This window comes from Podarcis raffonei, chromosome 14 (assembly GCF_027172205.1).
Source record: "Podarcis raffonei isolate rPodRaf1 chromosome 14, rPodRaf1.pri, whole genome shotgun sequence".
NCBI classification, from domain to species: domain Eukaryota; kingdom Metazoa; phylum Chordata; class Lepidosauria; order Squamata; family Lacertidae; genus Podarcis; species Podarcis raffonei.
The window spans coordinates 21653788-21680733 of record NC_070615.1 but is presented as its reverse complement, the minus strand read 5'-3'; the positions used below and the strand labels follow the sequence as shown (position 1 = coordinate 21680733).

The 26946-nt window shown below is 43.6% G+C and overlaps 1 protein-coding gene and 1 long non-coding RNA gene across 3 annotated transcripts in view; both read right to left on the bottom strand.

The window, feature by feature from the left end:
- Positions 1 to 26946, bottom strand: part of IGF1R (insulin like growth factor 1 receptor) — a 190730-nt gene that overhangs the window by 19914 nt on the left and 143870 nt on the right. For both annotated transcript variants that reach the window (XM_053364866.1, XM_053364868.1), the window contains 11 exons: positions 26138 to 26352; positions 23448 to 23574; positions 18951 to 19189; positions 14705 to 14872; positions 10648 to 10852; positions 6780 to 7066; positions 4809 to 4945; positions 4381 to 4540; positions 3514 to 3619; positions 2897 to 2967; positions 882 to 1111 (listed from right to left, as the gene is read on the bottom strand). In XM_053364866.1, the coding sequence (XP_053220841.1) occupies positions 882 to 1111; positions 2897 to 2967; positions 3514 to 3619; positions 4381 to 4540; positions 4809 to 4945; positions 6780 to 7066; positions 10648 to 10852; positions 14705 to 14872; positions 18951 to 19189; positions 23448 to 23574; positions 26138 to 26352 (1945 nt within the window). The remainder of the gene's footprint in view (positions 1 to 881; positions 1112 to 2896; positions 2968 to 3513; positions 3620 to 4380; positions 4541 to 4808; positions 4946 to 6779; positions 7067 to 10647; positions 10853 to 14704; positions 14873 to 18950; positions 19190 to 23447; positions 23575 to 26137; positions 26353 to 26946) is intronic.
- Positions 15626 to 17533, bottom strand: LOC128401608 (uncharacterized). The gene is made up of 2 exons (XR_008327487.1): positions 17336 to 17533; positions 15626 to 17302 (listed from the first exon to the last, which is right to left on the bottom strand). It is a non-coding gene; the product is annotated as an uncharacterized LOC128401608 (long non-coding RNA).

Here is a 26946-nt window from a genome sequence, read left to right as displayed (position 1 = left end):
TCTCATATACTGTACTGCACTTGTGAGTGTGTGACTCTTCACTACACACACACAAACCAAACACGATGCATCCACTTGGGAAAAGGGGGAGGAGAGAGAGATAGAAATAACATAACATAAGCAGTGGAGGCCAGGCCACTAGGGTGAATGGGGCACTGCCCCACCAACTTCAGCCTGTCCACAGGAAGCCTCAAGATGCCCACCTTCTTACTTACAGCCAGTCCAGAGGGTGGCACCAGATGTCAGCATCCTCGTCCTAGCTGCGTAAGGTAAAGGTAAAGGGTAAAGGGACCCCTGACCATTAGGTCCAGTCGTGACCGACTCTAGGGTTGTGGAACTCATCTCGCTTTATTGGCTGAGGGAGCCAGCGTACAGCTTCCGGGTCATGTGGCCAGCATGACTAAGCCGCTTCTGGCGAACCAGAGCAGCGCATGGAAACGCCATTTACCTTCCCACCAGAGCGGTACCTATTTATCTACTTGCACTTTGATGTGCTTTCGAACTGCTAGGTTGGCAGGAGCAGGGACCAAGCAACGGGAGCTCACCCCGTCGCAGGGATTTGAACCACCAACCTTCTAGTCGGCAAGTCTTAGGCTCTGTGGTTTAACCCACAGCGCCACCCGCGTACTCAACATAATTTAAAGCAGTGCCGCCCTGCCCCAAAAAGAACTTGGGAAGAGCATTGAGAAAACTAATCCAAAAACTATGAAGGAAGCTTTTTTTCTGATTCAGAACTCCATTTATACCAGTTCTGTACAAAAGCATCATACAGGCAAGCAAATGGCTGTTTTCCTGTTTGAAGCAGCATTTCCCAGGATTTAAGTAAGAGAACGGGGGATAGCGCGGAGTGGAAAAAGCTTTAATGTGCTTCAGCAACTTACGACATGGTGGCAGTTGAACTCCTTCATCACCGAAGCCTCATTCAGAAACTCAATCCGCTCTCGCATGCTTGCTGACTCGTTGACTGTTTTGATGGCCACCCTGGTTTCTGGCTCGTCTTTAACCACGCCTTTCGCTATCCCTTCGTACACCATTCCAAAGGAGCCCTGCCCCAATTCTCGGCACATGGTAATCTTTTCCCGGGGTACTTCCCATTCATCTGGAACGTACACTGTAAAAATCACAAGGAGAACCCGTTTCACAAGCAGCTTTGAACTGAAACAACGATCATAATTAAACAAAAACAAAACAAAACAAAACAGAGTGCAAGCAATGTCCTTTTCCATTAAAGCATACTGGGATGTTCTGCACTTCATGCTTTTATTTCAACAGTCATCTTACTGCTTCAGTCCTTTGTAATCATTATGTTGTTTAGCCATGCTATAATGTTGTCCCCATTTCACAGATTGGAAACTGACCCTGAGCGAAAACATCACACCCAAGGATGCACAAATGAACCTACTGCTGAAGACACAGACCCAAACTTTAGCATGTGGTGTACCTGGCAAGGGAGCATTCTGCAGCAGAGGTGTAATGCAAAAGCATATTTTAAGAGGGTAAGGACACTTTGCTTAGCATCTGCTATGCATTTCAACAGAGAGGAGCAGAATAATGTGATTAAAAAGCTGTAACATGCTTTTTAATCAACAGAGGGTGGCAGCCACCATTACAACACGCTTGGGGGGGGGGGATTAAGAGAAGGGACATTTTCCACTCAGCTGGCGATTAGTTAACTTTGTAACTAATAATTTGCACATGTGTTTTCTTATTTCCTCCTCCCTACCAATCCATTTTCCTTTTGTATCTTTTTTTAGAAGTGTAAGCCTGAGGGGAGGGACTGTTGTTGTTGGGTATTTTTGTGATTTGAAAGTCACTTGGGGAACTTCTTTTGGATGAATAGGAAGGTATTTTTTTATTAAAAAAAAAATACACGAGCAACATGAAACTCCAGGTTTAACTTCCAAGAACAAGGCCAAGATTTCAACTCCAAAACATTAACATTTCCCTGTTTTCTTGGATGCCAGAAAGCTGGACTGGATTGCTCCAGGATGCAACTTAAGAGCTATAAATCCTAGCTTACAATTGGAAGGTGCAACCTCTGACAAGTCTTCAAAAAGCTACAGCCTAGCATTTAAGGGGGGGGGAGGTTAAAGGTTTCACTACAAATAAAAACTAGTGCTAAGTGTAGCTGAGAAAGATGATGAGAAAGAATTGAGAAGGAAAGGACCATAGCTCAGCAGCAGAGGATCTGCCTTTCGTGCAGAAGGTCTCAGGTTCAATCTCTGACATCTCTAGGTAGGACTGGGAAGGCGCTTTGTTTAAAATCTGCAGGGCTTCTGCCAGGCAGCAGAAACAATACTGAGCTAGATGGAGCAATGGTCTGATTTGGGATAAGGTAGCTTCCTATGTTACTATGATAGCTGAAAGATACGGTTCCCAGCAATCTTTTAATTATGTATTTATGTTACTGTTTTTAAATATTTTAAATATCCTTCATTTTGGGGGTTGTTTGCCTCCCTGGGCTCCTTTAGGAGGAAGTGTGGGACAGAAATTTAAAGAATAAATATAAATCAATATATACAAGAGGCCTCCACTGTGCTTTTAAGAAACATCACCAAGAATTTAAAGAATTGTTAAAGTTCACTTCAAATGATTTTATTAGTGTTTAATGTTTTATTGCTGTACACTGATGTGATACTTGATGCTATTGCAATACAGAAATACTATTAGGTTTTCTTTAAGAACTTTCTGACCTACCTTGTCCTTTAAAAAAAAAAAGCTTGAGACCCCCTCTCCTCAGCCCCCCAAACTTCCTCTTTGCCTGACTGACAGTGAAGGTTGTCTTTACAACTGGTTCACGAAGAGCTTCTTGTGACTCCACCTCAGACTCTGCATTCACTTTTATTCCAAGATGTTGCTGTCTTAAAAGGAGTCAGAAGTGGAAGGCCTGACTTACCATCTGAGGCGCTGAAATATTCTGGGTTCACAGAGGCATAGAGCACTCCGTTTCCAAGCCTGTCGCTGTTCCTGTTAAAATGCAAGAGGAAAGTTCCTTATTTCAACACACACTTTTTTTTTAAAGAAAGAGAGATAAACATTTCACTCTATTCTGGTCCTCTCACCTTTGAGTTCTGGTTTGTGACTTGCTTTTCACACCCACACCCACCCACCCACCCCAACAGCAGCATTTGGCTGGTTGGGAATCTACTGTGTTACTTCCCAAATATGCCTATGCTCAATGACAGACTTATTGAACTTAGGTTAGCTGAACAAAATAACAACAGTAACAGCAGCAGCTTGAGTCAATCAATTATAGCAAGGTGAAGAACACACAATATATTTGTCCTTGTCTGGGCTAGTATGACAAGGTTTGTGCCTGACTACAAAATCTATCAGGAAAAGGGCAATATTACTTTCTGACTTACTACATGCTGGCTGTCGTGTTGTTGTGAGGATGTTCTTGTGAGGATAAAATGAGGAGAGGGAGAATCATATTATGCCCCCTTGAGCTCCTTTGAGGAAAAAGTGTGATATAAATGCAATAAATAAATCCAAATAAATATCAACCCTCACCTCTTTTTATTACAGACATACAGCATGATGAGCAGCCCTCCAATGATCAAAATGACAGCAATGGGTAGAACAATAATCAGGTGCAAGAAACCCCCGTAATTCGGTGCTGCAGCAATCAAAACAAGAAAGTAAATAAAAGGGTGGTGATTATTCATGTGTGCATCTCTACTGCTGCACTAGCTAGTTAGACCTCTCCTGCTGGGCAAACTATCTCTCTCTCTCTCTAAATATATATATAGAAATATAAAAATCACACACAGACACAGAACACAGGGCCACCTAACAGAGCATTCTTTTTACAAAAGCACTTCCAGATGATCGGTATTTTGGGGTACGACTCAACTACGTATCAGAAAAATTCAAGCTGCACTGTTAGAGCTGATTTGGAGGTTCTGTGCTTCCTGAAAAAGAGCAGAGGTTTTATGATAAAGGAAGGTGATTGGGAAATGGCACTGGAAAGTGTGGGATAACACTTGTTTTGGCACAATGTCATTTAATCTCCTTGAAAATGCTCAATTTAACTTCCTTGCAAATGTTATCAGAACGAATGCTCAAATCGGGATTAAGGTTCAACAAGCAGATCATCTGGAGGAACCGCAAGGGTGGCTGGCTGTTGCTCCCAAGGAAACTCACACGGAGGAAAGAAAAAGAAAAAGAAGACACAGCTCATCTGCTGTTTCATCTACAGTATCTGCCTTGAAACACAGACATTCTAATCAAATCAATCTGGGATAAATATCCAACCATCCATTTTCTGCAAAAAGTTCAGAATCTTAAATCTAAAGAACACACAAAATATTGGGGGGAAAGCAGTTACACAACCAGTGTGTCCGTTATTTCCCTCCCCACCAATGAAAACATCCTTACTTTTGGGCTGCACATAGAATGAGATTGCCTCAGTCCAGGATCCGTTCCCAGCCAGTGACGTGGCTTGAACTCGGACAGAATAATTTCCAGGGTTCAGATGTGTCAGTTTGGCTCCTCGAAGTTTCTTGTATTCTTGTCTTGAAACACATTCCCGCTTCTCCTACAGAAGTTTTTTTGCGGGGGGGCGGGGGGAGAAAAGCAGTTAAAATGGTTCTTATTAATGCAGCTTGTGCATGCAGGACACTGAGACTTGAGGCTCTGTAACCCGGAGGACAACTAGCAGAGCTTCTTCGGATGAACTTGGCGACTGGGCTGGGATAGAAGTGCTTAGGCAATCCTTAAGGTATCTTGGTTTTTCAGGGCTTTGTCTATAAACACAAGAACCTTGTAAATTGGGTTGGATGAAAAAGACCTATAATCCCGCTTACCTCTCCATTTTGCCCATATTTGATTTCATACATCAAGATCAACCCATTGGGGCTAACCGGTTCTGGCCACTTGAGGTATATAACGTTTTCTTCCTTCCCTTCCCACGTTACTGGCCCTGGAATGTTATCAGCTCCTTCTGCGAAAAGATGTGGGCAAGAGTCAATGTCAAGATTTGAGGCAAACAACATACCGTGGTGTCACTAAAGTCATAAGAACATAAAGAGAGCCTGTTGCATCATGCCAGCCAGATGCCTAAGGGAAACTGGCAAGCAGGACATGAGCACAATATCACTCTTTTCCCGCATGGCTTCCAGCAACTGGTATCTATACCCTTTTCAGACCCACAGCATGCATTTGGGGACCCATTTCTTAATTTTTTACTATATATTTGCCTGCTGGTAGTGCTCCTGCTATGACCCACACTGAATTAGGGCATGGCCCACTAGTGGTTCCCAACCCACCAGTTGAAGACCAATGGTCTACACCAGGAATGACCAAAGCCTGTTTTGGGGGCCTAATCCGGCCTGCCGCTTGGTTTAATCTGCCCTGTGGCAATTTATTTCCTGGGGTAAAATCCTTTAAAAAAAGCTCAAAAACTTTGGTCGGCCCTCATGCATGTCCACTTCATCAAATCTGGCCCTCTTTGAAAAAAGTTTGGAAACCCCTGGCCAGCACTCTACAGCAGTGGTTCCCAGTCAGCTAATTACCAAGGAGCGCCTATTTTTCAAAAGCCAAGCCACAGACCCCCTACTTTCGAAAATTTTGATATTTCTATCCTAAGTTACCTCTGCAAAGCAATTTTTTGAACAAAATGTGGGGTAGCCCCTAATAAGCAAAGGATTTTAAATATACTAAAAAACAGACTAGGGCTGAGTGATATCTGGTTTTCAACATTGTGATAAATATTCCGATATTCCGAAATATCACGACATCTGAAATGGGAGATCAGCTGTGGGGATGAGGAAAGGAGCAGTCACAGAGGCTGGATGGGGGGGGGGAGGAAGTGGAGTCACCTCCACTGCATGGTTGGAGTGAGAGGGGATGGGTATGCGGAGGCATTAAGCCGCTGTCAGTGGGGCAGCCAGTGAAGATGCACATCCACTGTGGCTACTGCTGTTTTACCGTTGACTGAGAAAAGCTGCTCTGTCTCAGTGCCAGGGGTAGGTAGTGCCACGGTGCCTTGAAGGGCAATCAGCTGCCCTGTTCTCCATCAGTGTAAGGGGGAGGTAGCACCTCACAGTCAGCTGCCCTGTTTCCCCTCAACCTGAGGGAAGGTTGCAGCGTTATTGGCTCCCTCAGGGAAGGCAACTCAGATTAGCAGCATTACCAGCTGAGATTACTGTGCTATATTGGCAGTGCCGTGAAATCAGCAGCCTTGCTCTCCCTGAAACAAGGAGCCGGGTCAAAATCATTATCGTGGTGTGATTTTTGGCCAATATATTGAAAAATTGCACAGCATTAAAACAGACCATAAAATTTCTGATATTACCATGCAAAAATGACATTTAGTTGGAGGGGACGCAAGAGATGGGGCCATGGACCCCCTGGGTGTGTTCCGCGGACCCCCTGGAGTCCCAGGATCGCTAATTGGGAACCATTGCTCTACAGCGTGTCAGGCGGGGTCTCTCCCAGGCTAGGAGAGACCCCTGCCTGAAACCATGTAGAGTGTCTGCCAGTCAGTGTAGACCATTGGTCTTCAACTAGCCCTACCTGGAGATGCCAGGGATTGAACTTGAGGGGCATCTGCATGCAAAACAGCTGTTCTACACTGAGCTATGCTCCTTCCAGGTTACTTTCAACACAGGGAGTTAAAACTGCCTTTTGAAAGCGAGTCTGAGATTACAACGTTGTGCCAGGTTTTTGTGGGTTTTTTGTAAGATGCTTTGAATGCAGAGATAAAGATGGAATTGTTCTTTCTATTATGATTAAGGAAGGAAGGAGAGAATTTAAGCCAAGTTTCAAAACTGTACCTGCAGGCATGGTTCTTGCAAAAACAAAGTTAGAGGCGCTACAGCCGAGATTTGCAGCTTCATGATTGCAGCTGTGGATGTCGATACGGTAGAGCGTGAAAGGCAAGAGGTGGGAGATAAGTGTCCGCTCCCGGCCTTCCACTTTGCTTTCGAAGAAGGGAAACTCCATCTCAGCCTCCTCAGCATCCGACTCATTGGCAAAGTGCTCTGGGGCTGTGGCAGTCCTGTTCTTGTGAGCAAAGGTCGTGTTTGCAACAGGCGACAGATCCCTGCGCTTCCGGTCAGGCCTGGACAGAGAAACAAGAGAAGTCAGTGAAAGTGAGATTAGCATCCCTCTTTTATAAGGAGGAAAGCAAATTTCAGACACCCCGTTTGTAGCCAGAAGTCACAATGTTTTGAGAGAAAATAATGAGAACCATTAGGATGGTTAAAGAATGACAGATGTCCAAAGCTTGCATGATGTCCCATTCAACAGAACTCTCTGTTTATAGGTGTTGTCTCTTCCGAGTTAAATTTCACATTGGTGATTCATCCAAGCCCAATAAAACACATTTCACAGGGAAGAGAAACAGAAAGGAGGCAGCTGAGGGCAGAAGTGATATAGAAAACACTGTGGGAATACAGAATCACTTCAAACTCCATGGAAAGTTCAGCAATAGGACAAGCAATCATCACGGAAAGAGGCAGATCCCATCACTGCATGCTTGCAAGAAAGCACTGGCCAGACCTTTGCTCCATATCTAGCTCAATTATTGCCTGCACTGGCTGGCAGCTGCTCTTCCTTTTCAGTTAATTTTTTTATTTGCAAATTAAACAAAGTAGAAAGAAGAACAACAAAAGAATAAGAAAGGGAAGAAAAATAACTAATACATTAATAATACTAATACTAATAAACCAACAGCAGCTCACATCGATACAATTACATCAGTACATCCAACCTACAAGAAATGTATTAAGTTAATGTAAGACCTCCAGCTGTCCAAAGAGGTATCCCCAGACTGACATTTCATTTGTAAGAAATATGTTCAAATGTAGCCAGGGAAGTGAGGTCTTCAGACCACTATGCAATAGGTGGTGGGTGTTTAGCCTTCCTGGCTCTAAGCAACCATAAGGGCCCTCCAGGGCTTCAGCCAGGGAGTTTCCCCCCAGCCCTACCTGGAGATGCCTGGGATTTTATATAAATATTTAGAAATCACACTTTTAAAAAACATACAAGGTGGTATACACACCACATAAAACTACAGTAAGAATAAAAACATAAATAAAAACACATTGGCTGGTAAACAGAAATTCAAGTAACAAAGGCCTGTTTGAATAACACAGTTTTTAGAAGATGCTTTTTAAAAGGTAGGAATGATTCCAGCCAAACCTCTGCTAGGTTAGGGCTTGCCCACGCTAAAGACTCGGTCTCTATTAAAGGCCAACCGACCCTCAGAGGCATGAGAAACCATAAGAAATGCCCCATTAGAGGTTCTCGGTGATCAAGGTGATTGTAAGGGATCAAGTGGTACTTAAGGATTGAACCTGGGAGCTTCTGTGTTCAAAACAGATGCTCCGTAACTGAACGACCAGCCTTCTTTAAGGTCTTAGGATAACCTGCCTTGGATAGCTTAGATTACCACCAGGGTCTCCTTTGAGAGGAAGGGCAGGATATGAATTTAAATAGTAATAAATAAAATAGCTGGGACTAGACCTAACTGGTGATGTGTTTAAAAGAACACAACCCTTTTATTTAGCATCTTTGGTGCTTTTGCAATGTTGCACGCTCCAGCAGGAGGCTGGAAACGTACTGCACCAGTCTAATAGAGACTGTGTTGACATACAAATTGCTCTCTCCCACGGGAGACAGCAATGAAGAAAAGACAAACAGAGGAGGTGGGAGACAGACAGACAGACAGACAGACAGACATGTGCAAGTAACAAGTCGCTTAGAGGGAGCAATCTCACCCGGTTCCTAATCTCACAGTTCCCTGACATCCTGGGTTCTTAAGTCACTTTAACTGCTCAGTGACTTACAAGCACAAGTGACTTAGCAGTTGCATCTCAACTGCTAAGGTTCTTCCAGCATTGAAAAGAAAAGTGCACCAATTATGAACACAAGCTGAGCAAAGAGGAGGAAAATATGCAGAAACAGTCAAGGCTCATGCTAGCAAATCGTTCCCACTTGCTTCCTCCCACAACCCAAAACTGCAATCTAGAGACTGTCACAATACCTGATCATTTCCTACCATTTCTTCTAGGGTCAAGATGCTCACAGCATTCTGTTGCTTCCCCTGCCCCCACCAATGCATTACTCGTACAATTTCAAAATTAACTACCAGCTGAAATAAGAAATCTGTATTTGACTAGCACAAGGATGCCATGGCAGGAGAAAGCTTTGAACAGTGACTATCGGAACTGGCTGTGAAAGGCAGAGCCAGGCAGAAGTTTCTCTGGTTGCTATTGGCTGAATTAGTCTGCTCCTTAGATAATTCAGCAGGGCAAGGAATGACAGCAGTGAATGGCCCAGAGGAATGAGAGGAAAAAGCCGGAGAGAGAAGAAAAAATGGGGCATATAGCAAGTATAAACTTCACACAACCAGGAAAACATGCACTTATCAGCAACCATATGCCACTATCAGTTCCATCTGAGCCTTTTGATATGCAGGAGAAACAGGCTTTTCCAGAAACCTGATTTTAGTATCAAGTTTTGCTACCCAAATCTAAAAGCAAATGCTATCTCCAGCAATGCTACTGGGAAATGCTGCTTTTCAAATCTAGGCAAAAGAAAGGCAAGCCATTTGCCAGATCACCTAGGCATCTGTAAGGCCAGGAGCAGCTAGCATGGTGCCCTCTGGCTGGCACTAGACTACAAATTCCATAATCCCTGACCCACTCGCCTTGCTGGATGGGGCTAATGGGAGTGGAGGCACCATGTTGGACATGCCCCATGTTAAGACTATTCTGAAGGCAACCATACATATGGAAATCCAAAGCTGTGGAACTCTCTTCAAAGGTTCAGTAACCCCTGCAAAAAGCCCTCCAATGTGATGGGCAAAGGAAATAACCAGCAGTGGGTCTTTAGCGTGTAAAAAGGTGAATATGGTATTGAAAGTTTACCGCCCTCTCCTGCGTGGGGCGGGGAGGAAATAATTGAAGACAGACTTGGGTTGCATAGTATCCCAAAGGAAACTATGTGATCTTGCAATGAGGTGGGGTAGGAATTCTCATTTTTGTTGTGTTACTGGAATGAGCATCTTAGGAATTTTTGTATTGTACATGGTTTTATTTATTTTTGTTTCTCTTTCTTATTTGCCTTGTTAAGTTGCTTTGAGGCTCCCTCCCATAAAGTGAGTAACAAATGTAAAAACAACAAAATAATAGATAACAATACTGAGCAGTTATCTGCTTCCAAGCCCCAATGCAAAGAGATTGGTGCTCACTTTGAATGGCTTGGGACCCAGTTATACGATTGAGCACCTACTCTTAAATCAAGCTGCCTGTACTCTATGCCCCAACTATGGAATGCACACCCCAAGAAAGCCCTCCTGGCACCAAGAGTCATCGTTGATGTACCAGGCTAAAACTTCATTATTATTATTATTATTATTCACTCAGGCACTTAAAAATCTTCATTATTTGATTGGCTTAATGATGTTTTCTGATAGTCATTTAAAAAAATGCAATCTTGCCATTTTAAATCCTGTGTAAACTGCCCCAAAGTATAAATTTTGACGAAACAAAATGGTTTTTGAACATGGGGCACATACCCTACAAGGCTCAAGGTAACTGCACTTATTTTTGTTACTGTAAGGGTGTAAGGCTGCTCGTTTAAAAAGTTTTAAAAAAGAAATGAACCCCATCGAGTGTTGGAAATGGATCCCCTCACCTGGGCAAAAAGATGGCATTATGTAGAAAATTCTCGAAGACTTTTCGGTATTCTGCCTCCTCTTTCTCTGCCTGCTTCTCTGCCTCTGTCTTTGGGCAGGAGCAACAAGGTCCCCTTTCTCCCCCAGAACCCTCAGGTTTGGTAGGTTCAGTTGCTTCCTCGGTATCGATGGTGCCGTCAGCGTATCTCCGAATTGGGACTTTATCTTTAAAAAAAGAGAGATGTGCGAAGAAATCAGAAGCTGAAGATGAACTGAGAAAGAATGGCCCCATGACAGCCTGCTTAAAGCAGCTCCAAATGTAGGAAATGCAAAGGTCTACTGGCTCCCTATTCCTCTTAAAGTGGTACAAGTCCCAATGGAAGGGTTTTAAGTGAAGAGGGGGCTGCAGAACAGTTACAAACAGAAAATTACCCCCCCCAAAAAAGGCATGGGTGGTGACACTTGGGAAAGCAGGAAACTGCCTTATATAGTAAGACTTATAACTTAGCTCAGTGTTGTCTGCATCATGGATAGAGAAGCTCAGGGCTTAGAGCGAGATTAAATTATATTTAGTTTTTATCCAATATTTGTGCCAATTTGTTTGCAGGGCAGTTACATGGCAAAAAAGACCATTCTACTCACCATGAATGGGATTTCTGGGTCTCGTGGAAGCTGCTGCCAAACTATGTTATACTGCTATCCGGAGGTCAACAGGTAAAATAGCAAGTTACGTTTATAAACACAAAGAATTCCTACTTAGCTACCATGGATTTACACAACAGTGGAAGGTATTAGGCATCTAGACAAGAGCTTATAGGATTCTGATTCCTCAGTATCAGACTTGTAACTCCATTCATCATCAACTGCCAGCACACTGTGTCATGATCTCCAATTGAAGCAGAATACCCAAGCTGGGACTTAAGATCCCCTATCCCACATCAATGGGGAACTGTTGGAGTAACATTAGATGGGTTTGGAGACCTTGAAGCAGCTGGCTAGGAAGTGCCCTGTGGCAGGACTACATCCTTTGCTGAAGTTCCCAGGAAAGATTCTTCAATGTATTGCAGGAGATCTGGGTTGAAACTAACTCCTGAAGGAATTCTAGCAGAATCCCCCAGAACCTGATGTAACCCCTCATCTTCCCTGGCAGAGAGTGTTAGTGGTCACAAGACATTCCTGGACTTTGGTGTGGGGTCAGGGTGCACTGCTAAGTCTTGAAGCAGATGATAAGAGTCTGATTCTACTACTTCAGATTGTCCACTCCATTCATCACCATCTGGATCCATCATCTGAGGATCTAAATGTTGGTCTTCAGGGGAAGCACAGCCCCTTGGGAGGGACTGAGATCCCCTGCCAGAGCATGTCAAAATCTAACTGGATAACTTTTGGAGCCACTGCAGAAAGCTTTTTCATCCTGGACTTAGGCTTAGGATCAAGGGCCGCTGTGATCACCTTGTCAGCAGATGTAGAAGTGGCTGCAGGAAGATCAATGAGTTTGTCTCCTTAGCCTTGCCTAGAAGCATGAAGTAATGTGAGTCCTGAAATCATCTATCAGATTCTGACTCCTCCCACTTCTCATTCACCACTGCAACTGACACCCTCTTCACTGAAGGAGAGATGCTCTGATTCCTGATCTTTGGGGAAAGAAGAGCCCCATGGGAGGGACTGAGGAACCCTACGGGAAGGTGTGTAGGAGGAGCAGAACTAGAATGATTGAAAGTGACCTAAGGTTGAAGAGAGGAGGAAGGCATAACTGAATTTCTGGCCAGATCTACCAGCAAAGCCAATACTCTGGATGCAGATCAGGCATAGCTGGAGTCTGGAGCTGTGTGCCAAGGGCAGAAGATGCTGCTGCCAGAGGTGATAGTTTTTGCGAGGGAGCTATGCGCTGCTAAACCAAAACTGTAGGAGCTTCTGTGGGATTTCTAGAGGACCGCCCAGGAGAGAGGGGAAACTCTCCAAACACTTGCAGAGGGGAGCAGCAAGTAGGCTGAGTTGGGGTTTCCTCTTTGCCCCAAGAAAACGCTTCTGCCTCCTTGCCCTTCTGATTGAGTGCATGTCCATAGGAGCAGGGGGTCATGCCAGCTGCTGATCTTCCACTTACAGTGCCCCCTTGGGTGGCAAGATTGAAAGCAGCTGGGGGAAACTACTTGCATACCCTTTCTGGATCTAAGGCATTCATTGTAGAGCACACTTAGGGAGGGGGAAAACTGACATCAAGGCTGAGAAGCAGAAAGGATGGTTGAAGACTGATGCAGTCAACAGAGTAGAGGGGTGTCATCATTAAGTTGTGCTCACAGAGGCTGGGTCCTAAGCCTGTAAGTAAGAAAACTGCAGTGTAGCAGTCATTAGCTCCCTGCAGGAGGTGGCTGATTTCTTTAAGGCCTTGCACATATTTAAAGTGAATTCTTTTTTATTTTGCCCTTGCCTGTAGGCTAAGGCTTAAGCATAGCTGAAGAGACTGAATTCTCTGGCGACGCCCCCCCCCCCACTTGCCCGTGAGCTAAGGCTTAAGCAGAGCTGAGAGGCTGCTATGAGCAGGGACAAGACGGGCTGAGAGCACAGATGAATGGGCTTAAGGCAAGGTGGGAGGCAGTGACAAGCAGAGGAAAGGGAAGACTCATCTAGGTCCAGTGGAAAATGAAAGTAAAAATGGGTCTGGACACTTAAAAGCAGAGCAGGAGGAAAATGCTTTGGAGGAAGTCACACTGGAGCTAAATAACAAAGTTATAAGTAAAAAAAGAGAAAGGGGGGGTGAGCCAGAAGGGGTTCTAATGAAGGCAAACAAAGGTGAAAGGGAGAAGCAATCAGGGATAATGTCTGAAATTTGACGATGGAGCCAGGAGTCTTACACGACTGCTTTCGATGCACGCAAAAGAGAAACTGGCTCCAGAAGGGACAGGGAGGAGCTACAGAGGAATTATTTGTATTTTTAAACTTATTTTGCCTGTTGACTGCCGGATGGCAGTATAACACAGTTTGGCAGCAGCTTCTATGAGATTCAGAATTCCCATTCATGTTGAGTAGAAGTGAGTAGAAGTGGAAGTTAACTGCCCTGCAAACAAATAGGAAGAAATGTTTGATAATAACCCAATCTGGCAGCAGCTTCTACAGAGACACCCAGAGAAAGCATTCATCCCACATTCATCTTGATTTGCTTGTGGGATATTTACACTTTTCAATACATTTCTCTGCCACTTTCCAAACTGCAAAAATTCCATGTTCTCTTTTTTAAGTGGATTTGTTGTACTAGGATGTCGGAGAACTTTAATCCACTTTAAATGCACAAACCTAAAATTCTGGTATGCTACTCAATCACTCCCATGAAATACTGGCAGTATGGAGGCATCCCATACTACCTTTGCCTCCAGGCGGAGGAAATCACACTTACAAATTTTCCTCTGCATTCTCCAATTCCCTGAAATGAGAACTAAAATTTCTCTAGGGTGCTAGAATTTTTGTTCCATTTTTTAAACTTGCAAGGAGATTCCTTTTGTTTGTAATATGGAGGAATACTCAAAAACAGTACCTACCAGCTGTAGGATGAAGGAGCGGTACAGCCCATTCTGCTACTTCACTCTACTGCACGTGTAGATCACACCTTGATGATCTGCAGCCGATTTTGTGAAAAGCTAAACCAGCCTTTCCCCAGCTTGGTACTCTCCCTAAGTTGGTGGACTCCAATTCCCATCAGCCCCAGACAGAAGTCTCTCCCAGTCCTACCCGGAGATGATGGAGACTGAATCTAGGACCTTCTGTATGCAAAGCAGATGCTCTACCACTGAGCTATGGTCCTTCCCTAAAAGACCATATGTTGTTGAACTACATCTGCTATTGACCCCGCAATGAACCAAGGGAGATATAATTCAGCAACCAAGGTGTTGCTGAACTGCATCTCACATTGACTGCTGGTAGCAAAGCCAACATTCAAGACTGTTGAGAGTTGTAACCCTACAACTTGGGGGCGGTGGCAAAAGATTTCCCTATCCTTGCTCTTTGCAATCTTAGGAATTTTCAAAGTGCTAAGATTAGGAGAAACCCTGAAATTGTGTAAGGGCATTTCAACCTTGGTCTCACCTTTGGAGCAGTAGTTGTGCCTATAAAGGTAACTATCCTGAGGCTGCTGTTGCCACCGCACAATGTAGTAGGAGAGGTTGCCATTGGGGAAAGTGGGTGGGTTCCATTTCACAATCAGCTGAGAGGAAGAATTGGAAGCTGAAATGACGTCCAGAGGAACAGATGGTACTAAGGGGGGAAACATAAGAAAAGAAGAAAATTAGAATTCCTGCAAGGTGATTATCACCTCCTAAAGTCAGAAACAGAACGAGATTATATTTACAGAGAAGAAAACCATTGTTAACGTTCTCCATGCAGGATATGTTGTGAACCGCTCTCAGATCTACAGGTATAGGCGGTATACAAATTTAATAAATAATAATAAAATAATATCCTTGCTCATTCACCAGAGCTAAAGTACAAATACAGGACAACATGGCACCCAACATGCACATCCTTACTTATTTATTATGGGTTTAGACTATTAATGTACTGGTCCATTACAACAGTCTCTAAGTGGTGTACAATGAATCATAGAATCATAGTTGGAAGAGACCACAAGGGCCATCGAGTCCAACCCCCTGCCAAGCAGGAAACACCATCAGAGCACTCCTGACATATGGTTGTCAAGCCTCTGCTTAAAGACCTCTAAAGAAGGAGACTCCACCACACTCCTTGGCAGCAAATTCCACTGTCGAACAGCTCTTACTGTCAGGAAGTTCTTCCTAATGTTTAGGTGGAATCTTCTTTCTTGTAGTTTGGATCCATTGCTCCGTGTCCGCTTCTCTGGAGCAGCAGAAAACCTTTCTCCCTCCTCTATGTGACATCCTTTTATATATTTGAATGCAAAACAATGGAATGGAAATGCCTGCCACACCTCCTGCCCCGTAATTTTAAGATTCTGTTTAAAATTGAGGGGTTTGGCCTTTTCTTTTTTAAAAAACTAGGTAGGGGTTGTCTGCTTGAGGAGGGGGATAATCCTGCTTTTATCTATTTTATGGGGAGGGTTGCCTCTTTTTTGTGGGGTGGAGGTAGTTCTGAGCATAACCAATTCCTCCCCTCCCCAGATGAAATGGATATTTGTAGGTTCCTGTGACAGTTGTGCTCCTATGCCTATAAAGGTCAGCAAAGGCTGTTCCAAAGCAACACAGGTTCATATGCCCCCAAATGAACCTGACACTCATTAAAGGAACCTGTGGTTCCTCAGGAGCATAATCAATGTTCCTTAATTAGAAGATCAGTTGTGTCAGAGAAGCTTCTCTGAAAGGCAGCCTCTGGCTTCTCTCCCTGTCACAACTGCCCCCTCCAGCAACATGCAGCCCACAAAAGGGGCTTGACTCTGCACTGGGATGCACTCTCGGTTCACATGGGACAATGGGGAGGGCCCGAGAGGTCTAATCAGTGCCCCATATGAACACAGCATGCATCTTAGGAGGCTCCCCAGAATGCTACGCCATTCCCTCTGCAACGCACAGGAATTCCTGACGTGCAAAGGGTTCTTTGAAGGAGGGAAGTTTAAAAAAACCAATGGCATCAAGGCATAGCCAACTAAGCAGATTAGCCCAGTAAATGGTCTAGGTGTACCCAGCGCTATAGAATTGGTGAAGCTCTGTACCTGGATTGGAGACCACTGGGAAATCCTTGTGCACACTCTTGGCTTTCCAAGGAAAAATGGAAATTAGAGAATTTACAACAAATATAATAATTTGTGCTACCTTAAATATGATCAGGGATGTGCATACTCTCGTTCTTAATACATGAGATTCTGAGCTAAAAATAAACACATTCAGGACTCTAGTAATGCAAATAACCGTAACATATTTAATTCCAGCTAGCCTGGGAGGGAATGGGGAGTTTAAAGAGGAACCGAACAGAACTTCAAAGCATCAGACACCCTGTTTCAGGAGAAATGAGACTTATTTTTATCACAAAAAGTGTATGTTGCAGAGAATGGCATCCATACCCCCCCCCCAAGATCCCTGTCTGCAGTAGAACCAGAATCAATCCCGTTTCCGCACTGAATCAGATACAATTTCCATTTTCAATTAAGAGAGACTTCGTTCAAGATGATTAAATGCTGTTGGGCATTTATCTGTGTTTGATTAATCGGACAATTATCACCTCTCCACACACAGCCCTGTATTGGATACAATTAAGTTCTGGCAAGGCCAAGGTGGAGAGGTGTTGTATAGTTAAAGCCATCACTGGTCTGCAGGAGCTGCCTGATGTGCCAACAAGCAAAACAGCCCCTGCGCACGAAACATAAAAATTTGTTGTCACTGGAGACCTACCTGCATGGGGCAGCTTGGATGACTCCTTGGCTCCCTCTTTCAGCACTAAAATTTCCCCAACCTCACCATAGCTGGTCCCACAAATACAGTCATACCTTGGTTTTCAAACAGCTTAGTTCTCGAATGTTTTGGCTCCCCAACACCGCAAACCCTGTTCTGGTTTGCGAACTATTTTTGGAAGCTGAATGTCCGACAGGGCTTCCACAGCTTCCAAAGCTGCACTTTGGTTTTTTAATGTTTTGGAAGTCAAACGGACTTCCAGCATGGATTCCGTTCAACTTCCAAGGTACAGCTGTGTAGCACTTTCCCATCACCTAGCCAACACAACCTCTTATTATTTGAATGGGACAAGCACTGCTACTGCATCCTCATCTCAACCAGAATTCAGGAAGCACAGAGGCATCAGAAATCTAAGGACCACACCGACAAGTCTTAGGGAAGCTTGGGCCTGATAGCATAGAATGTGTGGAATGATATATGGCATATATCTCCTTAAAAAATGTATCATCCCAAACTAGGGAAGCTATGCTGAATTACCCTAATGGTATTTTACACTGGCCAAGTTGAACAATATCGAGTGGTGGGTTATTTCCACATGTGGTGGGAATGCCCAGTCATACAAGTGTTGTGAGGAGTACTTCAGGAAGCCTCAGCTATAGTGCTACAACTTTTTTCAATGCACCCTGGAATTGCTTTATTGTCAATATTGCCTGATACAATGTGAAATATGCAATATAAAGAGTGAATTGTTTTCTTACTTGTAACTGCACTTACGGAAGCTGCTCAGCACTGGACATACCACAGACATTTTATTCTAAGAGGTTGCTGGAGCAGAATCTGCAGATTGGCTGTGACAGAGTAATTGAGAGAGCGCAACAGACAGGCCAGAGAAGCCAAAATGCAGAAATCTTTCTCCATTACCTGCAACACTTCTCATTGTTTATGTTAATAAACAAGAGGGTAAATTACTTACTCCAATTTTGCAAAGGCCCTCATGCTCAGATGTAATTCCTAAGCATTTCTAGTCACTGGTTTGATAATAATATAACCTATGCCTCCTTTATTTTACTTATGTTGTGTATTCAGTCTCAGTTGTAAGTTTGTGATGTTGGATGCCATATCTATACCAAGTATTGAAAAGAATTAATAAAATAAAAAATAACAATCTGAGAAGGCTCATTCATCACTCATTGACTGTAGCACCAAGTCCTGACTTGACCATCACAGGTCAAACTTCTACAGAACTTCAATGTAGGTTCAACAGAAGGGCACCAAATTATGCATATGTGTGAATGAACTGGCCAGAGCTTTTGATTCTGCAATGTATTTACTTCTGAAAAAACTGCAGCCCTGGTAGCATTCAGCCTTCGTACTGGTAAGCCACATTAAAGCAGCTGATTCTAAAATTCAACAGTGACTATTTTTGCTCCTTGTTTTTGCATTTTCATATCAAAAATCCCTGGATCTTTGAATTAAACAAAGCTTGGATGAGATGTTGCAAAACCCAACAAACCGTATCTTCTGGCCATCTGCTGGAAAACCTGTGCAACACCTCCCCTTCCAATATAAATCGCAGAGTACTGACTAATAGCCTGATGGTACTATGCACATTTACTCATAAGCAAATCCCACTGGGACACAGCAGGACAAAATCTGAGTTGCATCCTAGTATCTATGTTTTGCAGCCAAAGCCTAATTAAGCCGAAACACTTGAGATTTATTATTAGTTTATATTACCCACTGAAGGCACTGTGGATTGGTTTTCCAAGCACACAGCCCTCTCTGTCAAAGCAATACCATCTTTCGAAAGCGCAAAGTAATTTATCGGGACCAAGTGCTGTCACGCAGTTGTATTCAACAGAGTTTTACTCACAATAAACCCTCTGAAAGTTAATGGAGTTAAGACACCTCCATGAATTTTGAAAATGTCTGAATATGACTAATACTGGACATAATATTTTGGGTTTTTGTTTTACCTGCGGCTTTCGTTCGGATGTAGACGATCTCACTCTTTGCTCCATGAGCATGGTAATTCTCCATCATAGTGAGCATGACAGCCTTGACGTAAATGGCATACTGAGTCCATGGTTTAAGCGCCTGTAGCAAAATCCCCGGATTGTCTTCTTTATTTTGAGGAAGGTCCACATCAACCAGATTCCAGCTGTTGGAGCGGCATGCATCTTGCCCGTCATATTCTGTCACATTCTTGAAAGGTCTGGAAACAGGCAACCAAAGAGGGCTGTGAATTTTTTACTTCTAACAAAAATCGCTTTAAAAACTTTTAAGGATGGAAGCTTCATGCCAACTTTCCCCCAATGAAACTCATAATAATAAAATTTCTGCATTTTATAGAAGGAGTATTAAAAAAACAAAACCTGGAGAATCCCAGGTTTTTATTTCTCAAGTTCTATTCATATTTAGGAAACCAAGCCTTTGCAAGTTACTGAAATGACAAGGGATCTCCAAAAGGGGCAGGCCACCGTCATTGTTTTTGCTTCCCACAAAATGAAGCTTTTTGTTAAAGACAAAAGCAAACAGCTTTTTATTCAGCCACTCCCTGGCTAAAGCAGACTTAAAGCAAAAGAAGAAAATAAATAAATAAGGAGAACCTCCCACTCCTCTTGGACAAGATGCATGCTTGCAGCCTCCACTAAAGGACTTGGATGGTTAGTCCCAACACTACTTTTTTTATATAGGGAGGTGGGGAATGCTGAAGTGATATTAACAGCCACCACTGGCAGAATTTATTTCCTACAATAGACTGACTACTCACGAGGTGGGCAGACTTCAGGGGTAGGCAGAACTTGTCAGAACTACTCCCCCTGCCCAGAACCCAAGATCTACCAAACAGACCAGATGGAAAGGGCACACAAGGGTGCCTCTGAGCACATTTTAAGCCTAAAGATTTGTTTTCAGCATTAGAACTCAGCTGAGCCCACAGTCCTCTCACAGAAGGGATCACGTTCTTTATTTCCAACCTAAATTAGGCAGCTGAAAAGTCAGTTTGATGTTGTTTAAAATCCTTGATGATCTACTGAAGATTGCGCCAAGATTTCTCAGCGGGTGCCAGTCTACCTTCCACCCTCTCCTGCTTTAAATCTATCAACCTTGCACTCTTTTAGCTCCCTAGACAATGGTCTGAAAACTCCATTACTGCCTTCTTATCCAAAATTATGCAGCCCCTGTGAGGATTCACCCATCTCATTCTGCTCTTCAATTTCTTGCCTTCACATCACTCATATAGGTCCCATCTGAACCATATATTTATATCACTTTTATACCACTTTAAACAGCCATGACTTCTCCCAAACAATTCTGGGAGCTGTCGTTTCTTAAGGGTGCTGATACAGTGGTGCCTCGCAAGACGAAATTAATTCGTTCCACGAATTTTTTCGTCTAGCGAATTTTTCGTCTTGCGAAGCACGAAATCCCATAGGAATGCATTGAAAATCAATTAATGCGTTCCTATGGTCAAAAAAAGTCCAAACAAAGCCAAATTTCGTACAACAAGAGTTTATTAAGTGCTCTTTAAAGTCACACATACTGTAAAGAGCATTTCAAAATTCAAACCCAGAATTTTTTTAAAAAAACAGCAGAGTGGCCCAATGGTCACAGAAAATCATAAAAATGCAGGGGGGGGGAATAAGCTTCCAGATTCTTGCAAACCCCTCCCCAACTGTTCCCCCAGCCACCCAGCACACAGAAATTCAAATCCAGAATTTTTTTTAAAAAACAGCAGAGTGGCCCAATGGTCACAGAAAATCATAAAAATGCAGGGGGGGAAAACAAGCTTCCAGATTCTTGCAAACCCCTCCCCAACACCAAGTCCTTGAATTCCAAACACCTCAACCCAAAATCCAAAACCCCCCCCAAAACTTTTAAAAGCTTAACTTACCAAATGGCTGCAAAAGAAGTTTTGGAAAAGCTTCAAAAATCACCAAAGTCTTTAAAAACCTCAAAAAAGGCTACTATGTACACTGCATTCTATGAGTTGCTCCTCGAAGTCAAGTTGCAACTGTATTAACGGTGTTAAGAAAAAGGAAACAAACTTGCAAGACGTTTTCGTCTTGCGAAGCAAGCCCATAGGGAAATTCATCTTGCGAAGCAGCTCAAAAAACGGAAAACCCTTTTGTCTAGCGAGTTTTCCGTCTTGCGAGGCATTCGTCTTGTGGGGCACCACTGTAGTTGTTAGGAGACCCAATCTCCCCCCCCCCGAATTACAATTCCCAGAGTAACAATCAATCCTTCTTCACATGGAACTCTGAGAACTGTAGTTCAATGGGGGGAATAGGGGCCAGCTAGCAACTCTCAGCACCCTAAACTACACTTCCCAGGATTCTCCAGGGGGTAGCCATGATCATTTAAAGTGATATCACAGTGCTTTAAATGTATGGTGTGAATATAGCCTTAATGCCTGACTTCTGGTTAAGGCCAGTCTGCCCTCTGTAAGATGGGGGACAACCTCTTTGTCATCACCATCCTGCAAGCTTTGCAAGAGGCACTCTTTGAAAACAGCAATGTCATAAGCAATCTTGCCACGAGGAAAAAAGGTGGCCCTTCAATCCAGCCTTTCACAACCAGGTGTCCTCTGGAGGCTTTGAACTAGCACTCCCATCAGCCCCCACTGGCAGCATCTAAAACATCTGGATGGCACCCAGTTGAGAAAGGCTGCCCTCGTCCATCTCACCAGGACCCCATGGATTCAGTCTCCTTCTATTATTAGTCAAAATACATACACAATCACTAATTATATTTAACGAGTGCTTAACAAAGGGGAACAGATCAATATTTAAAAGAAAACCACTGTTTTGATAGATTTTTTCTGTCAATGAAACTTGTTTAGTCAACTGAGTGGCATTATTCAAACGGCTCGCTCATCACCCACTCCTGGCTGAAACACAAACTACTATTTTACAAAAGTTTTGGAAGAAACAATGGTAAAAATATTAGGTTACACCAAAGCACTGTACACAGAAGAATTAAGAGGCCTTGCCCACAGAGTCACAATCTAGGTGCACAAGAGATGCTGACTGCATTCAAGAGTAAAACTATGATTTATCATTAAGAGAACAACCCTACCCAAGCCTTGGGCTCTCACACTCCCCACTCCTCCATTACAACTATGACGAAATCAGAAGATTCCATTTTTATTTTTGACTAACCACAGTTTAGCATTATGACTGAATCTGGACAAACTGTGGTTAGCCTCGAATATGATTTACTTAAGGAAGCCAACTTCAAACCATGGTTTATGGTAGTGGCTCACTTCAATAAACAATAACTAACCAGATTTCACAGTCCAGATGCAATGCTGAGCTGTGGTTAATCAAAAGCAGACTTCAGATTGCCTCCTCAAAGCTGTGCTGCTGGAGGAGGAAGGAGCATGTGAACTCATCTACTATTGTTCCTATCATAAGCCTTATTGAGTTTATTATTATGTCTGAATGCAGCCAAAGGAAAGGAATATGAGAAAGGGGATGGGGAAAATTCTAGCCAAGATGGAAACATACTGTGGATGGGAAGATATTCCATAGCTTTTTACATACTCAAAGTGACAGAGCCACTTACAATGTCAGAAATAAGAAGAAAAAATTAAAAAGAGGCAAGGGAAAAGATGGGTAATAGAAGAAAATATAGGGTGGCAGGTTCCAAAGTAACAGGCAGCAAGGTTAACAAAGCAGACATGAGAGTCTGAAAAACACCAAGGAATAAAAATTTCACGAAAGAGTGGCCGGGGAAACCCAACCAGATGGGTGGGGTATAAATAAATTGTTGTTGTTGTCGTTGTCATAGAAAGCCAACATCAAACCATGGGTTATGAAGCTGACTTGATAAACTAAGCAGAGTGATTTAAACCAGGATGCCTAGCTTAAACATAATGGGATTCTTTAGCAGCTTGTCCTTCTCCAGTGTAGGAAGAGAAAGAAAGTGGAGCACACAAGCCAAACACTTTGATCAGGCATCTTCAGGCTCAACCATATTGCAACAAACCATGGTTTAACGTTATGTGGCCACTGTATTCAAGAGGTGCTCTACCCTTTCATGTTGCAAACATTTTTTGCTATAGGTACATGATGTGAACAATCACCACACAACTTTAAACAGTTGTAGATATACCCTTGGAAAACCTCAACTGGTGAGACTTCATTTTAAGTCTCCACTGAGCCACAGTGCTCAGTGGATTACCTGACACCAGTCTCTCATACACATGCACACCTCACTCAGCCTACCTGGGATGAAGTTCTTTGGCAAAAGGACCCAATTAAAATGCTATCTAACCCTTGCTATAGTTTAACAGCATTTGCTCTTTGTCCTCAACTTGGCGGTCTTTAGTAGGAGCTACGTGGAGATCCAGGCCCTCTTTTTACTCAATCAGCAGCATCCTTCCTACAATTTGCTACCCTTTCCTCCCTTCACCCCACATACGCAAAACACACACATTAGTGGTATCATCCAGAGATGTGCATACTCACGCCTCTTTGTAATAAACGGTGAAGCTAATCAGATCTCTGTAGTCTTTGGGGCGATACTGTTCCCAGGTTAGCATGATCCGATTCTTCCTGGTTGTGTTGGAAATGAATTTCAGAATGTGGCTTTCACCTGAAAAACGCAGGACAGCAAGTGAGCTGAAGTGTCACAAATACGTAAGTGTTAACACACGCAAGGATTTTTGTTACGTTCCAACTTCATTTCTAATTCTATCATTGTTCTGCTTTTACTTTTTAGTAGCGCAGGCTACAAATTGGCAGAGCAGCACTTATGGTCTACTTACACTCAGGAATATCATGGATCACCCTACTTTACGAAGGGTTTTCCACTGCTAAAACTGACTTGAGATTAGGGGGGTTATGGTCTTTGTCTTCTCCTGCAGTGAGAGGCCTGGGGTGGGGGCTGTCTGGCACTTAAGGTGTGACAGGTAAAACATTCCTGTAAGCACAAATGCACTCCCCTCCCTATAGGAATGTGAATGTGTAAATCAGCCTTATACAGGTAGGGATGAGGAACCTCAGGCTTGGTAACCAAATGCAGGCCTGAATGCTTCTTTGTCAGGACCTCAAGATTCTATTCAGGCCACACCCCACACCAGCCCTGCTTTGCGTTGAGTGTTTTTGCCTGGCTGGACAAAAGTAGCTGTCTGTACAAGGGAAAATTTCACATTCTCTAACCTGCCTATTGTTGCTTCCAGCCTCACCCACCGCTGACATGTGGCCACCAGAAGGTTGCCAAGAAGGTAATATGGCCTTTGAGTTGAAATGGGTTCTCCTTCCCTGCTTCAAAGTTCTTCAACACCAAGAGCTTCCCAACTAGGGAAAGACGATATCTGGTTTTCAACATCATGATATAGCAAAGGTAAAGGGACCCCTGACCATAAGGTCCAGTCGTGACCGACTCTGGGGTTGCGGCGCTCATCTCGCTTTATTGGCCGAGGGAGCTGGCGTACAGCTTCCGGGTCATGTGGCCAGCATGACTAAGCCGCTTCTGGCGAACCAGAGCAGCGCACAGAAACGCCGTTTACCTTCCCGCCGGAGTGGTACCTATTGATCTACTTGCACTTTGACATGCTTTCAAACTGCTAGGTGGGCAGGAGCAGGGAGACCGAGCAACAGGAGCTCACCCCGTCACAGGGATTCGAACTGCCGACCTTCTGATCAGCAAGTCCTAGGCTCTGTGGTTTAGACCACAGCGCCACCCGCGCCACCAGCTAAATATCACAATATACTGATATACCACAATGTCTGAAATGAGGATGGAGCTATGTAGGAGCATTGGCTGGCTTCACATTTTTCCTGCATTGCAATTTTTGCATAGTGCGTGTGCACACATACACCATGATTTGCAATACTTCCAGGTCAAAAATGCTAAAACCGTTATCACGATATGGTCTTCAAACCAGTTTTGGACAATATATCAATTTATCACCCAGAAATATTCTTTATATGTTTCATATTAAGTGATTCAGCCAGTCCCTGCCAAGTTAAATCGGAAGCTTGTTTACTATGAACTTCTGTTCATGTAAGGAAGTTCTTACCTCCCGGGATAGCACCTCCCTCCAGCTGAGACAGGCTGGATTCTCGAGTCTTCAGACTCAACAGGCAGGGGAGGGGACACCCTATCCTCCAGACCAGTCCTACCTGGCACTGGACGGCTGGGTTTGTCTAGAGCGCCAAGCTCACTGTTCAAGTGAACAGGCAACTTTTTTCCTCATCTTCCAAAGCCATCCAATTCAAAACAAAAAGGGATGTGTGTGCTTGTGTATGTTGTTATTTTTTTAAAAGACCCTTAATTCTTGCATAGAGAATCCAGCATGCAGAATGTCAAACAGGGAAGCAGGTTCTTGCTTGCTTTGCTTCTGTTGTTTCTAAAAAGAAGCTTGCAAATCTCAAGAGAACTACCAGTGCTTCATCCCTTTTGTATTCTGGCTCAAAAAACTGCCAGCATTTCAAAGCCCATTTAGCTTGTTTGAGGAGTCTCTCTCTCTCTCTCTGCATGGAAGGCGAGCAAGTCAGAAAGCTCTTTTGTGTGTTTGTGTGTGTTTTAAGAAACAAACAAAGGCTGGCATGAGATTTGGTGGCAGTGGTAGCAGCAGCAGCAGCAGTCCAGGCACCTGTTATTCGTCTAGGGCTCATGAGCCCACTGCCCACTCAACAAAAAAGCAGGCCTGTCTTTAAATGAGGACCAGAAACCAGGAAAGCGCCAGCAATTCAGTGGCAGTGAATGCAGAAGGACCCAACACCTCTAGTTAGGGCTGCACAATTCTCCTGTCTGAAAGAGACACTGCCATTTAATGTAGACAATCCTGAGCTGGATGTGGTTGCCTTTTTGTGGAACACACTCCTCAGTGAGATGCCTGGTTTTCTGGCACCAGGGAAAAACTTAACTTTTTTTTTTCCTTCCCAGGTTTTCGATGCAGTACAATGATGTTGTCTGGTGCTAGTGTGCTACTGAAGCTTTCTGCTACTATGGGACTGCTTTGTGTACTTTTAATGAATTGCATGTGTTTTTGTGTAAATGTGTTTCTAGTATAATGTAATTTTTTTACTTCTGTTTTTAAATATATTGCAAGGCACTTGGAGAGTATTTGCACAAGAACTAACAACTTTCATTAATTGCAACTGTAACAAAAGTAACAGAATCATCATTATCTTATACTTCCTGTACGTACAGGACGCTCTCTCTCCGTTGTTCCTTGGATTTATGTCGCCTTTACTCTGCCGGTCTTTGGTTCCAGTAACCCTCTCCATATCCTGGATCTCCGAAACACAGAGTCTGGGATTAAAAGCAAAGTACATCTTGCCTTCCTTTATGGTCAGGTTGTGATGGCTCCAGTCCCATAGCTGTTGCAGGTTTTGGTTGTCCAGAACATAAAATGAGTAATTCCTATAAAAAAATAAGGGAGGGTGAGGACAGGAATGTTTTGAAAGCAAAACCAGTCTTTGCCAACAACTGTACACATTTTCTGTTCTGCTTGTTGCCTCCCTGCAAATAAAACAAATGAACATTACAGTAGGGAGCTTACAAGGCTGACAATCCACACAAGTGGGGGGGCACTCTTTGCTCTGCTAGGGAGAACCCCCACAAGAATCACTGATGCTCGGAGAGAGTGACTTCCCCCACCCTAGAAAAGCTGCAACAGCAGATTAAGAGGCACTTTGGAGAGTGCTGTGCATTGCAGGCATCCAATGCCACTAAGGAATAGTGCACTAATTACCATTGGGGCTCCAGAAACATAGGGAACTTCTTTACACAGAATCAGACCACTGGTCCATATAGCCTAGCATTGTCAATGTCAGCTTGCAGCAGCTCTCTTGCGTGTCAGACACTGAGGTTTTCCCAGTCCTACTTGGAGTTGCCAGGGACTGAACTGGAACCTTCTGCACCGAAAGGATGTGCTTTTGCTTGCTTCTCCTGAAGCATCCAGACTCTAAAGGCGCAGTAATGGCCCAAAAGTCAAACTAGGATTCTTGCTGTAGC